Here is a 14969-nt window from a genome sequence, read left to right as displayed (position 1 = left end):
AGCTGTCGTCGACGATTTATCAGTCAATCAGTATTGAGAGACATGCTCGGACAGGAGAGCCAGGAAGAGAACGTGGTCGGCGCGAAACAAGGGTTAAGTTTCGTCAACAACAAATTGTTCCCTGGCGCTGCATCTAATCGGCTTAGGAGCCACCTGTAGCCCCAAAGGGCTTACAGGATAAGGTGCTTCCGTCCTTGAAGAGGGTCACGTTCTCGGAAGAAAAGCGTTTACACGATTTTGGCACCTGCGACAGGTAGCCACGGAGTATTTGGATTGCAATGCGACCCATCCTTTCCCAGAGATAACCTGCGGGAGGAATAAACGGAAAATTGGCCGAGTTTGCATTCATTTTCTTTGACTTTGAATGCGAAATATCGAATTCGAATATAAGTCTGCTGCAAACGAATGAATATCAACTCTAAACGCTGATGACTGAGAACTTCTCTAGACCATTCCTTAAATCTCAGCTCGATTGTTTGTTTGGTGCATCTGGACCACCCGAAAACGCCCGCCCCGCTCTTTTGTCCTTGCAGATTCCACCGAAAATCGAGCACCGTTTTGCCGAACTCCGCAAGTCAATCTCGCACTTTGAGGAATCGCCGGTTGTAACGAGCTTTTAAGGCGGCGTGCAATTCCGTGAAAAATCTTCGCACCTCTGGCGGAATGACGATGCAGCTTTGTGGGAGGCTTGTTGCATAGACTGGTTTAAGTATACAAACGAGGCGTTCCTCAAACGAACAAGTGCAAGTGTACCTGTTTTTCTCCTCGTCGAAACAATGGAGGACTTGGCCGAGGCCGAGTCACCGACAAAAATCGATGATTTTCCGCTGGGATCTTTTTGCGCCCAAATGCCGCTCTTCGATCATAATTCGCGAAGATACGTCTTCATCTCGTCAAAAGTTGTTAGCAGAATCCATCTTGCGGGATCACGCCTGGTCGTCTTTTCAGCTTCTCTCGAGAAGATCTCGATGATCTATGATTCTCTACGTTACTCGTCTGGTGTATGACGTCTCGAAAAATTGGCTTTACTTGAAGTTTTAATATTCAGTGTGGCGCCCTCTCGCGGAGATGCACAGAAAATTTTCATCCGCAAGATTTGATCGAGAACGCGAACGCGACACATCGCCATTGGGCATTTAGAGCTGAAGCGGCGCAAGCGGTGTGCAAAACGCGCGCTCACGTAGGATGCACTGAATCGTAGACACTCGCGGGAATTTCACATAAGAGAGAGCTGGCAATATTCACGTGCACAAGCGTCCAGGTACTCGAATAACCCGTCGGCCACTCGAAACCAGCGAAACTGGCGATATTCCAATGTATGCGCATACATGGAAGATTGAGTGCACGATTTTTCCTTTCTTTTTCCCCCCCTTTTCTTTTCTTCACATTCGGATCGACCTGCCGCGAAAATATCGCCGGCCGATCGTCCCGTTTCGCCTGTGCCGTAAACCGTGAGAGCACGGTCGATCGATCAATCGAAACGAACGGCCCGCCATTTTACTTCTAATAAAAGATTTAAACCGTGCAACGTGCAATTAATGGAGAAGCGATGGCATTCAGGGTGAAAAATATTTCGAAATGGATGAAAAAACGAGTGCAGATTGTCCGGGATGGTTCAGCCCAAAAGGAACCAGCTTTTTGTTAGCGAGGAATTTCAATTTGTTATCAGTTAGAAGAAATTGGAAGCTCATGTGCTTTGAAAAATACTCGCAGAGATGGGGAACCCTTTTACATTAAAAGTGGATGAAATTTCCGTAGAATATGGATCATGAAACACGTGAGATGAACGGAATACGCGTGAAAAAGCAATGCTTTCGGGTCGAAGCAACGCTTGCGATAATTATCAGGCAACCACGCAACCGTTAAGGGTAAACCTCGTTATCCAGATGCGAAAGAGTCGGGCAAAACTCTCGAGATCTCTCGAGCAACCGGCAGGCGTCAGTTTGTTACTCCCCGTTTGCCTGGAAAACGGTAATCTCTCCTGACTCGTGTCCCAGAAAATTGAAAAATTATCACCGCAACGGGACGCGGAACCTGCAACCCTTTCCACGTATTATCCACTTTAATTAGTCGATAAATGGAGCCCCTCTTCCGTGCTAATTGTCTGGATTGAATCGTACGATTCGTAAAGAAGATAAATGATAAGGAACAGAGAACGTATCAAATTAGACAGCGGAAGGAATTTTCATTGTACAGCAGAATTACAGAGTTTAGTTCTAATCGCAATTCTAATTTCATTTCGTTTAAAATGTGATAAACGAACCGGACAATGTTCTAGAAATTCTAGACGATAACCGGTTCAGGGCCGATAGTGTCGATCGATTTTCGAGCGACGCTCGCAACAATGCGCGATCGAAAATCGAAATCGCGATCTCCGGTTCGAGCGTCCAGCCTGGAAACTGATAAATTGCGACTTCCGCCTGCGTTTCGATCGTGCCGCGTAATTTCCTGCAGAGTAGCCGGCCTGTGATAGAGGAAGAGAGGGACAGGCTGTGCAAGCCAACGGCGATCGGAAATTGGCCCGATGACATTGATTAAAGCGTTTAGCAGTGACGACAATGCTGTAATTATTAATCGGTGACTACGCCGCGCCAAGATTCCCGATCGCGATCCGCTTTGTTTCTGGTCGCCACAGAGGCTCCATCTTTAGACAGAATCGCTTCTACTTATTTAAATATCGAAAGAAATCTTCCTGTGCCAAGGACGCAGACACAAACGAGGTGTCCCGTAAGAAATCTAACGCGCTCCAAAGATGAACGCAACTGGCTGTGGTAAAGGGAGCTCTCTCAGGTTTGATGAGGAACGATGATCGAGAAATTAATTACAGCGGCGGCCGAAGAGTAATTAATACGACTTCTGATACGGAATACACAGGTCCGTTTCTAATCTTTAACAGAAGTATAATCGATCCCGCGGTCGGAGGGCGGGAGATAATAGCGAGAAAGAAAGCCATTGAAAAAATAAAGGAAAACAACGGGGAAAAGGAAGCTGCCGAGTCAGCGGGCAAACGAGCCGACATTTTCGCACCTTGCTCGGTCGACTGGTGCAGGTAGATGCCTGTGGCGAATTTCGTGCTACCTGACGCGATTCTCTTGCGCAAAAACTTCCAGGCGAATGTATCTCCAAGTTGATGATAAAATACGTCGACGAAAATGACCCAAAAGATTGCCACAAAGAAGCAGTAATAACCATACCGATACCAAGCAAAAAAACAAAAGTTAAAACTGTGAGAGATAACGTTAGGCGAGTCCCAGGAGCAAATCAAGTAATGCTGTTGCAAAGAATCACGAAATATGCCAAGGATCGTTATAGAGGGATCCAGTGAAAGGGAACAAAGTGGAGAGAGCACAAAAGTTAGCAATGAAGGTAAATTGTAACCGCAAAGCCGAAAACAAATGTTTGGAAGTGTAACAGACAGACGTCAAAAAATCACGAAGAAGTATCGAGGCAAGTGCAACGACTCGGGGTTCGAAGAAAAGAGGAAGGTGCGAAGCAGCTGAGAGAGGGAGACGCTGAGAAGGAGAAGGATGAAGACGAAGAAGCTTCGGCGAGGAGAGCAGCCGATTTATTGGCGAGTTTAAAAGAGCTCGGACCCTCGACATAACTCAGCATTCGTCTGATGTTGACTGAGTGGCCGACTCGCGGTCGGCAGATAGCCGCGGATGGCTCTACGTACCTGAGCTGCGGTCCTCGTCGTCGGCTACCTCGTCTGCCAATCAACGAGCATTCAACGGTACTAAGTGGTTCGGCTTAATTAAGCGCGCACTGGCCAGACGTCGGCCAGCAGGGAGAGGCAAGGAAATTGCGGGACGTTCCAACCACGGATGGCTCGTTGCATCCTGAAAAATATGTTTTCCCCGAGGAAAGAGGCCACGCTGTGGTGCGATCTCGCGGAAAATCGTTTGCGACAGCGGCTCGTCCCAAATTTCCCCCCTCGGCTTCTTCAGCTGTTCGGTAGAGATCCGCGTCCTGGGGAAACGTTCTCGCTTCACTTCTTTTTGTCTTCGTTTTACTTTCGTAATTTGGAAGAAGTAATCGTATACTCTTGACAATGCGATAGAGGTCTGTATACTTGTTTTAGTGCATGAGGTTAAAAGTTGATAACGCCGTGTTGGCGCAATTGACCGAGTTGATAAATTTGCAAGCCATCGGGGAGGAAGCATCCGCGACGTAATCCGGCGTATCATTCGATTGGCAGCCGCAATAAAATCGAATGACGAGCCAATAAAATATTTATGGAATCATGTGCAAGCCCGAGAGCCGCACAATCGCCCTCAAAACCCTCGCTGTTACCCCGATGGTTACACGATGTTTACCCCTCGGCAACCCCCCGAGGGCTGCTTCTGCGTTCTCCTCTGCATACGTGTGCGTGCGTACACGTGCATTATTATATTGCAGCAGGAGAAGCGGCGAGAATGCTCTCCGTTCGAGTCCCCTGGCGTGGTGGTCCTATTAACGCCTCTCTGTCTCTCCTCCTCTTCCTTTTTCTTTCGCCACTTCTTTTTCTTCGCTTTGCTCTTTCCCTCCTGCTCCCTCTCCTCCGTCAGCTTCTTCCTTCCTCCTTCGGCACTCCTCATCCGAGCGCATCCTCTCGATGATTTTGATCCTCTTGGTTACGGACAATTTTTTTCACCGCGTCGTCTGGAGTGTCAAAGCATGCCGGGCGCGTGCTGCCCGACGCCAAGGGCGAATTAATAATCCCCGGCTGATGCAGGCGTTGAAGAATATCCTATTCAACGATCGCGATTAGGACGGGCTCTCCTGCTCTCTCGCTCTCTCTTCTGCCGGCAGACCAAGTCGCGTGATTGCGTCGGCCGTGAAACGGAGGTGTTGAATTACCCCTTGCGTGCGTTCGCTGCTCGCTCGACCAACGACTCTTCCTCGCAAGGAGCACGACCAGCAGAACAGGTACCTCCATTTGTTTCGTCGCACCCGAGGACAACCCCTTCCGATGCGTTTCAAATTTTCAATTCCTAGCTGATACTAATCACTTGTGAATTCAATTAAACAGGATCCAGAGGATTCGAGGATTTGCCTAATAGTTTACTTTTGTGCTTGCCACGAGGGGGGTTCCTTACCCTCTGTATAGTATAGTTAACTGCGTGAAATGCACATGCTCATGTGACACCTTACGAACCAAAGTAGTAGATGTGTGCATAAGTTTATCTTCTTGTGAGTATTCATGTGAACAGGTTTCGTACGGTCTGACAATTTGCAGAATTTTGTTACTTCCATGACTGAAATTATTCCAGATCCATAGAGCATTACATTGATTTATGCACTTCCCTTTCACCTGTTCCACCAATCGTCGATCGAGACAATCGCCAATTCGCTCCAGAGTCCGAGCTCATGGAAGGTCAAGCCCGAGTCGAATCGAGGGCTCGATCGACGCGTTCGTTCGACACGCGTGATCGTTTCTAGATCCCCAATGACACCGATGACCCTGTTTCGCAGCTGGGACCAGCCAGCCCCCCCTTTTTTCGTGCAGCTGTGCGCTTCGCGCTCTTTGCGCAGCACCATCCCTTCATCCGAAACTAATCGAGCCGCGCAAGCCTCTCGATTTTGATCGTCCAAGCTCTCGTAATCCTTTCTCGATCGAATTCGCTCTGCACTTTGTCGGGGGTGTATTAAAATGTCGTTAGGACAGGAGGGCGAAGGGGTGTAGAATATTAAGTATCCTTTAGAGTTGTTAAGGACTGTTACTTTTAAGTAGGAGCAGTTAAGATTTAATTTAGTAACATTATAAGTAAATACTCAAATGGTTTCGTGTATAATATTTTAGTGATGGATATTCGTATCCGAGAAATATTTTCCAAGATTGAAAATACTCGTTTAGCACGGAGGCTCTTAAATCAAGGGTCATAATGAAGTTACCACTGGGATTCCATCCTAAATTTGGAGCCATTATATGCGGGACTCCCATAAATACGTGCATCTCGAAGACGAACGTTCTCGGAAGGATAAAATCTAATGTATGCAAATCCCCTCAGCGGATCGAGTTCGAGAAGGCAGCTGAAACAGAAGTTTCGCGGAATCGATCCATAATTTCGAGCCCCTGCGGCGTGTCATTCGCATCAAGCACTTTGCACTTGAAAATCATTCGCTCGAGGAGTTGCCTACCGTCGATTTTAATTGCTCCAAGAGCTTGTCGTTAATTCTAGCAGAAGAAAATTCTAATTTACTGCTTACTAAAATTAATTACTCTATCGAAACGTTTGCTAACGTTCCTGACGATTTTCCGAATATGACAAAAAAAAAGAGATCTCATGAAATTAATCTGTCAAATGCAGAAACCTCTTCTATCGAACGAGCAGCCAATTAAACCCTTCGAATCCTGGCCTCCAGGACTCGGGCGAAGACACAGACGAAGGAGGAAAAAAGTGGGAAAGGACGAAAAGGAGCGACTTGTCCACAGTGTTTGTTTTGCTTATCTCAGACAAATTTGCTGTCTTGTAAGTGACACCGAAGGGTGGTCTGACAAACTAGGGAGCTCCAGGGATGGGTCGGTCATGTAACAACACGAAAGGACGACTTTTGGTCGCGTTTACGGTCGAGCATGGTCCTGAACATCTGAAATGACTCTTCCCTTTCCTCTCACATCGTTTTTTCCATCTGGTCCTCGTAAAACTTGACCAACTTTTTCCAACCGTAGGTTCTCTGTCCCCACTATCGTTCCTCAATGGAATCTAGGAAGGCCGAGGACCGCAGGAAGCATAGTAATTTATCTGGATGTCGTCCGTGGAATTTATTGCCGATGATAGCTTCCTGCGAGAAATCTCAAAATCCCTTCGAAACTGTATGGATCCTCACTGTGGATACATGTTCTAAAAGGTTTTCCAAAATATGAAGGATTACCTTCATTTCTAGAGCCTTCGTATTGTCCTATGAAAGACTTTAGAGCTGCAAAAAGGAAAGCAAAGTTTTCGTGGATAATCAAGCCCTTTATTGGCACGAATTTCCGGGGCTCACGGAGAACAAGAATCGTCCCGATAAATCAAGCTCCTCCCTTAACGCAGGAAGAATTCAATCGGCCATTTATTCCCCTCCCGTGGTAATTAATTATTAATTAGGATTACAGCCTCGACCCCGGCGGCCTCTCCACGACGTAACGACTTCCTTCTTCCCTTGGTAGCAAGATAAACGAGTAAGCCTGGAAGACTGTTAAGTAACTCCATGAATTTTCCGCCGCCACCCTCGGTTCGTGCCTATGGGGGTGTAGCCTCTAATCATCCCTATCTCCTGGCCACACCCTCGCCTCGTCTCGAAACCTGACCACGAAGAACCATTCTCATCTTTTTCTCGCCATCGTTTCCTCGCGCGACAAACCATGTTGCCTGTGTTCCTCTGTTGTCGACGTCGCACACTTCTCTCTGAGCCAATGCCACACGTTGAACCGATGGTATACGTTGCGAGGGTGGGTGTGACGAGGCTTAACGAATCTCGAAATGCCTCCTGACACGTATGTCCGGCCGCGTGTCGCACGCGATCTTTTGCAAATCGATTTTTTGTCGTTCAATGCTGCAGTTTCCGTCCCCCTTTTCCTAAATTTACGATGCACGATTTCTAAGAGAAAACCGAACATAAAACGTGTCTACTCCTTTTAATAAATAGAGGATGATACTAGAACTTCCCAAGTCTCTCTACCTAGATAATCGGTGGAAGTTTTATGAGCGAAAATAGAATTGAATCGTGCGTAGCGTTGGAAAGAAAATCGCCAACAGGAAGCGAAGGGCGCGAAAGGAGGGAAGCGGAAGTAAATCGCGCAACCCCCGTGACGGCGTCGCGCGATGACAAACGAGCACGTCGACGTCATCGTGCAAGAAACGCCGGCGACATCTGATAACGACCTTAATCGCATTAAGGCCCAACCCCCGGCGCACCCCCCAGCCAGCGATCCTTCCCCAACCGGCTGATCGTATCCCTAATGTCCCGAGAAAAGCGCCAACGCGATTGCGGATAAATCGTCTCTGACAAACTCTTCTAATACATTTCTTTGCCTCTTATTCGCTCCCTGCGACGTGGCGAAACAAATGAAGACAAGGTCCATTGAGAAATTTTTGCAAATTTCCCTCGCCGCGAAAGAACATTTGTCGCTTTCCTTCAACCCAAGAAATGCCACATTTTTCGTTGCAATACCTACTTTCTTTTTGTTTCAGTGACTGTTATAATGATATAATATCATAGAAAGAAGACAGAAATTGAATTATTAACCTTTGCAGAGGGACAGCTTCGAGACGAGCGTGGTTCGAATTAAACGTGCAAATATTTGGGTATTTTATTTCCGGCGGGGATTCGCCAGCCAGCCAGCCAGCCAGCCGAGAGGGCGGTGGGCGTTTTGTTACCTATTCGCGCGGCGCGGCGGCGAGTTTAATTCGTTTCGTTATAAATACATCAGCAGCGGTCGGAGAGAGTCGGGAAATTACCTTTGCGAACATAATGGCAAAAACACCGAAAACCGTCGCGGAAATAACGATGGTCGGGGGGCTCGGATTGAATTTTGTGCCCAACCGCGGTCTGAATTATGAAAAATCGGTTCGATATTTCGAGCTCTCGCCGGGTGGGAGACACGTGAAATCGGTCGAACACCGTTCGTTAAAATTCATGCGTGCAATTGGGACCGAATCCCTTGTTTGTTTCCTTGCCAGCATATTTACGGCTGATCCAAACGGTTCCTGTTTTTCGGGTGAAAGAACAAACAAGCAAATTATTATTCGATTAAGCCGATTGTGTTTGAACGCTGCATGGCAATGATTGAATGTGAATAACGAATTTTGGTACCTAATGTATTTTCCTATATTTTCACGCTATTACTCGAGAGCAACGCAGGAGGGATTATTGTAAATTTTTCGCTATTACTTCATCTAGGGAAGCTCATAATAAAAGGCAAGAAAAGCACGAGGTTGTCCCCTTTCATAGATTGGGCACCTACATTATTCAACACAGACACGTTTATCCTTTTAAGCAAATCGACGTTCGCTTTTACCTACGAAGAAGTAACCGTTTTGTGGACACGCACTGTAACAAGACTTCGAGAGATCACGCATGCACTCAGTCTCATCAGTACCTACTTATTACATCTCACAAATTACTATTTTGCGAGGTTTCTTTACTACGGAGTATTTTCTGACAGCTCTGGGATGAAAAACTTGCAGTCAATTTCAATTACACCATCATTTACACTACGACGCGTGTAACGTAAATTTCATGAGTATGCTAGTAGTGCATATCAGGACAAAGTAGAGCGTGATAGTAGTAACAGGAATATAGTTATATAGGTGATGCTTTGATAAAACGTCTGCAAAAGGCAAGGGCTGCGAGAATCGGGAAATCAGAGGAAGTTAAATGACCGATTATTCAAAGGAATGGCGGTAACTGGACATGTAACACGTCGTCGTACACGGAGCGATTTGTACTTAATTAAGATTACGCGTTGATGAGAACGCAGCCGGCACGCGAGCCAAGATGTTCGAGGGAGATTAGAGCTCGCCGTCGCGTCGTGGATTCAAACGTAGACAGTCATACGACGTACTTCGTTGCATTTACGAGGCTTCTAAATTAAACCTTAACGTCGAGTATCTCTTTTTTAGATCCTACTATGGTACTCACCATGCCCGAACGGACTCTGAGTAACAGCCGGTTTCTGGGTTCAACATTTTGCGTTCACTCTCCGTCCTGCAACAGAAAATTCAATTTCAATTAGTGCACCGTTGCAATTGACAGATGAAAGTAAAGGTCAACATTTCCTTTACTTAATCAGAATAGAGGCTCGCCAGTATCGGTGAAAAATACGTTGACGAAGGTAACTAGCGCGACAACTGTTCATTATCGAGCCAACAAAGTTGAGTGGACGTTGAATGAGAAACAAAAGTGTAACACGCGCGCGCACGTCGCCTCGCGGGACACGTGTCGATAAATTTATTTGCATCGTGGTCATTTTATAATAAAACGTGTCGCTGCTTTCGTCGGCCATTCATGCTAGACGACACATTATTCGTTGGTGCGCGGAAAATTTATTCGACGTATTCTCTCTCCTGCCATTCTCGTCGCTTCTTCTCCGCTTTCTTTCCCTCTATCCCTTTCCCCTTCCTCACCGCTTATTATTTCTTCTTTTCCAACGAACGCAGCACACCGTTTCCCATTATTGTCATCCGCGTATCGTCGATTAAACACGCGTCAGTCTCTTTTTCAACAGGGCAGAACGTTTCCGTGTCACAGCCGAGAAAGATAAAAATGTGACGGCTTCGAAGTCAAGCTCGCCTTGTTAGAGTTTTAAAACTGTCTCGAAAAACTCGTCGCAAAATTTCAGGATAATTTTTCGACGGTTCACGGGACAAATGTTTTCGCATATTCCACTGCCACTCGTTGTCTAAGGATTTTGATTAAACAAATGGGACTTTTTCTATTTCAGCGTTCAAAAGTTTATCTTGCATTTTGAATGTCAGTCTCGCGATTTTTTAAAAAGAACAGCACTGTCGCTACCAATCATTCTCAGTATTCCTCCCATGGAAAAAAATATTACACCAGAGGGTTACGCGAGTGAGTTCACTTGTTGCTACTCAATTCCTTGTATAGCTCCCTAAACGAATTCGATTACGCGAAGAATAGCCCCCTGCTCTTGTTTCCAAGCAACTAGCTTGTCGAATCGGTATAAATATTTTATGAAATTAAATCGAGTGTCAGGGGACCAGGCCTCTATTTACTCGATACGCCCTCGTTTCTCCTCTTCGTAACATCTCTTTTTATTCGGCGCGAAACCACCCCCCTCAGGCCGGGAGGAACACGAGTAATCCTTTGATTTTTCAATCTGCCGGGGGCCATTGTTTGCGTGTTGTGACAGCGAGCATTATCGGGCCCGATTATGAGCGGTATTAAGGGCGACTCGTGAGAACCCCATCAGGCCAGGGAAAGGGGCGGTGGTGGTGGCCAACGAGGGTGGAAATCACTATCCGCAGGCATTACGCATTCATGCACGCAGGTTGCGTGACACTTCGTGTCTTCGCGTATAGTCCCCTAGAATAATAGTTCGTTCTATTTCCTCCCATTTCCCATTTTTACCAGAAATATCCATTTCTGCTAATACCTTTTTCAGACCGATCCCGCGAGACGTGAGATTTTGATTCTTCGGACTTATGTCCGTGCAGGACTCTGAGAAGTACCGTTTTTTAATAAAAGAGTAGAGACATGCAATTACTGCAGCGGACTGTACGCATAGTGATTCGTGACTGCGCGCATGGGAATGCGAATTCGACCCGGTACCACGTACCAATGTCGAGGGGTCGACAGGAATGTGATTTTTGGCGTCGAGGGTGAACCGCCCCCTTTGCTGCGGTTAGCGGGTGACATTCGTCCGATGAATGAAGCGATTCCTTGCGGCCTTTTTATTTCTGCATCACCTCGCTTAAATATTTCTTCTCTATGAAATGATATCTCTGTGAAAATTATGAGTGTTAGTGGTGGGATGAAAAAATTGACATGCGTCGTGTTCAATCATCCCGAGAAGACAATGCTTCTTTCCTCGTAACTTGAAAGATTTATGTTTCACAAGAGCAATGCAAATTTCTCTGACGACACTAAATTCTTGCAGCCACACGAAACCATCGAATCGTTTTATGACGCGTCCCTGCCCCACATTTTTGCTCGCGCCGAATTGTCGAATTTCATCTAGGATCCTGAAAAAGACGCTGATACGTACGATGTTCGACGATGTTCGTGGAAAAGCCTGGAACCTGACGAGTGACTCTTAATTTCGGTAACCAGAGACGGATCATCGTTTGTCTAAGAGAAACATCGAGTTTACACGAGACCTGGATCGAGTTTCGATTCGTCGACAACTCGCGAATAATGCGCGCTGCCAAATTGCACGCGTTCAATTATGCAATCGGTCGTTCGCTGAACAAAATTGAAATCGAGAATCATTGTGTGCCGCAACGTGCACGGAGTTTAATCAAAAATCAATCGACGTCGCTTTCATCAACGGAAAAGTAATTAGACGACGCATAGTTGGAGGGACTGGGTCTGATTACAAAGCGAAACAGCGAATTCGCCAATGATTCGATTAAAATTGTATCAAGTTTGTGGATAAATTTTTCACGCTGAGCACCGAGGGTCTAGTTATTTCATGGCCACTCTTCTCTCATGAAATTATTCTCGCTGCATTTAATAAACTCGAGCCTCGACTATTTGTCAAAGCTGTCGATGCTTAATGACTAATCGTCAACAGGGCTGACGGTTTCCCTGTCTTCGAGGGCTTCGTGGGAGACGAGCAGGTGAAACGAGAGGCAAAAGGAGCGACGCGGTTCCAGTGGAAAGGAGAAAGTACTAAAATTTAAGGGACTAGGCGAACGTGGCGGGTTTCAACGTTGCCTGGTACCTTTCGCTCTTCGACCATTTGTCAAGGTGACAAGGCAATCTCACCCCTCGTGACTATCACCCCCTCCCCAACCACGGTGAACTCGTTCTCTTTGGTTACACGAGTGTCATCGATCAAAGTTATTTGGAGATTGGATACTCCCTGTCCCTCCACCGAAACATCGTCCTTTCTATCGTAATATTCGTAGGAGAATAACAGATCTTCCATAAAAATTTGTACCGTCTACCGAGGAATATTTAATACATTTCCCATGAGTCGACGTTATCGACTAAATTTGAATACTTACGGAAAAATTAATCTCAAGTTAAAAGGATGATAAGACATGTATCATCGGGATTTCAGGAAGATTGTAGAAAGAAGGCTTGGACCAATCTACCGGCAATCCAGCTAAAAGTCGTCGACTCCAAGTACCGTATCCTCTGCGACGTAATCGTTACACTCAGGAAGAGTGGTTGCCTCATCCACCCAAACAGCAAACGCCTCTATTTCCATTAACCCGCGAGAAAAAAAGAGAGGAGAAATCCTCGAACCGCGAGGCTCTCGAAAAATTCCCGTGAAAGTTCTATGCAATTTCATCTGTAACATTTGCGCGTTCAGTCCCAAACACGATGCACGAATTTCGAAGTTGCATTCGAAAAGGAAATCAGTTGAAGTGAGTCGTACATGTCCGAAGTGTTGGATAGGAAACGATTGCAGGGAAAATTCTCCATTCGATACTGAAGGTTCGACGGCTCCTCGGACCGATTTCCCTCGCGGATTTTCACAGGAACTTTTTCGAGAGGAAAGAGTCGAATCGATCCACGTTAATAATTGTCAAGTGCTACGCAAGTACCGTGTCCCCAGTCACGTAATCACTGTACTTAAGGGGAGTGTTCGCTCCACCCGTGACCGGGTTCCCACAACCTCGGCGTCATTAAACGACCAGGCAAATCACGTCAGTCTCCTGTCCCATGCGATCGACCGTTTTGGCAGGTGCCGAGTTCAGGGATTTCCCATAAAACGCCGACTGACTCGAGCCTTTAATTAGGCCTGCCCCATAAACTGCTCCCCCGCGAAATTCCCATAGTTGCCACAGGAAGCTTTCACCTGCTTTCAATTCATTCTCCCAATTCAGGCAGTAAAATCAACCCACATTTTAACGAACTAATTTTTGCACTCAGCTAATATTTCCATCTGGAGGGATATGTTAAATGTGCATCACTTACTTCAGAGTTCAAGTGAGAAAATAAAATTAGATTTGCAAGTTGCTCGTATGAAGCGGAAAAAGAAGTGACCTCGTGTTGTCTCGCATCGGTGAGCGAAAGGTGGGGAAACAGGACTTCCTTCATATCCCGACGCTCGATTTCCATGCTTGACGTCAGGCCCGAGTAACAAATCGACCTTTTAATCACGAGTGGCTCGCTGCCTCCACTCATTTCGTTTAATGGGGCCCTCTTGTTTAGGAGCTGCGTCGCGGCACGGTAGGTTCTCGGTCAACTTTGCCACTGGGCCCCATCGATTTGACGTTTTGTTTAAGCCTCGAGCTGCCCATTAGTCACGATTCGCGTCGACGTTCTATGATACCAGCGACCCTTCGATCACAGGACCGCTTTCGATGATCGAAATACAGTTACTCGATCAGTCTGAGCGAAGGCGAGGGGACGAAGGGTGCTTGAAATGTGAGCGATATATAGTGTGTTCGGTCATTGAGACTCATTGAGACGTGGAAATTGGTAGAAATATAGGGAAACTAATTTGTTAGTCTTCTGTCCCTATTATTAGATACTTCACACTTCATCCACAACATTTTCAAGTAAATTTACGTCTCCCATTAATCGATCTATCAGTCATATATGTCTTGCGCGTTCAGAAAAACCTCTAATTGGAAAATGTTTGCAGAGCGTAGGCAGAATTATTTTCACGCGGACATTGCATGATTTTTACAGCGCTCGTCGAAGCAGGGGTGCCCCTAATGACGACCCTGGCCGAAGTCAACGAGCCGGTACGTTTCATCAGCGGGTAATCAGTGCGAGCCAGCACTGTCCGGCACGTCGTCGGTCACCTAGGACCCGCACCCTTCCGGTTCCGGTGTTCCGGTAGGCTTGACCTCTCTCTCCGCAGGGGAACCCTGGTTTCCGGTTTTCAGGTGGGATACACGCTCAGCCGAGCGCCGTCGCGTTTCGGATCCATGGATCCATGGATCCTCCTTCCTCTACCTATCTCTCTCCCGTTCGTCTTCTCTCTTTTCTGCTTTCCCTTTCCACTGGCATGTCGATCGATCGACCCTCAGATTCGTTTTCATGCGAGCTTACACTCGTAGCGCACCGTCATTTGCGATTAACTGCGCGTTATAATGATAGGATTGTTGAAGGACCTTGCGCGAATTCAAATTCGTAATCTGCATGCTAATTTGGAACTGGGGAAGAGTCATTACGCGTCTTTGTTGACAGAAATTGATTTTAGCGTGATTACAGAAAATTAAGGTGTTGGATTTGAGGAACTTAGAGGTCGCTGTAATTACATATGGACGTCAAGTTTGAAATGAAAGATATCTAGCCTCCAATTTCTTCTGATATTATGTGCTAAGTAATTAGAATTCGGTGATTATTGCGAAAATTCT

At 46.4% G+C, this 14969-nt stretch overlaps 1 protein-coding gene across 4 annotated transcripts in view; it reads right to left on the bottom strand.

The window, feature by feature from the left end:
* The window catches only part of Soxn (SRY-box transcription factor soxNeuro), a 70303-nt gene that overhangs the window by 17684 nt on the left and 37650 nt on the right, over positions 1-14969 (bottom strand). For all 4 annotated transcript variants that reach the window (XM_076384978.1, XM_076384979.1, XM_076384976.1 and 1 more), the window contains one exon: positions 9607-9672. In XM_076384978.1, the coding sequence (XP_076241093.1) occupies positions 9607-9672 (66 nt within the window). The remainder of the gene's footprint in view (positions 1-9606; positions 9673-14969) is intronic.

Source organism: Calliopsis andreniformis, chromosome 9 (genome assembly GCF_051401765.1).
Source record: "Calliopsis andreniformis isolate RMS-2024a chromosome 9, iyCalAndr_principal, whole genome shotgun sequence".
Lineage (NCBI taxonomy): Eukaryota > Metazoa > Arthropoda > Insecta > Hymenoptera > Andrenidae > Calliopsis > Calliopsis andreniformis.
Note: the sequence above shows the minus strand (reverse complement) of the source record. Positions and strands in the feature narration are given on the sequence as shown.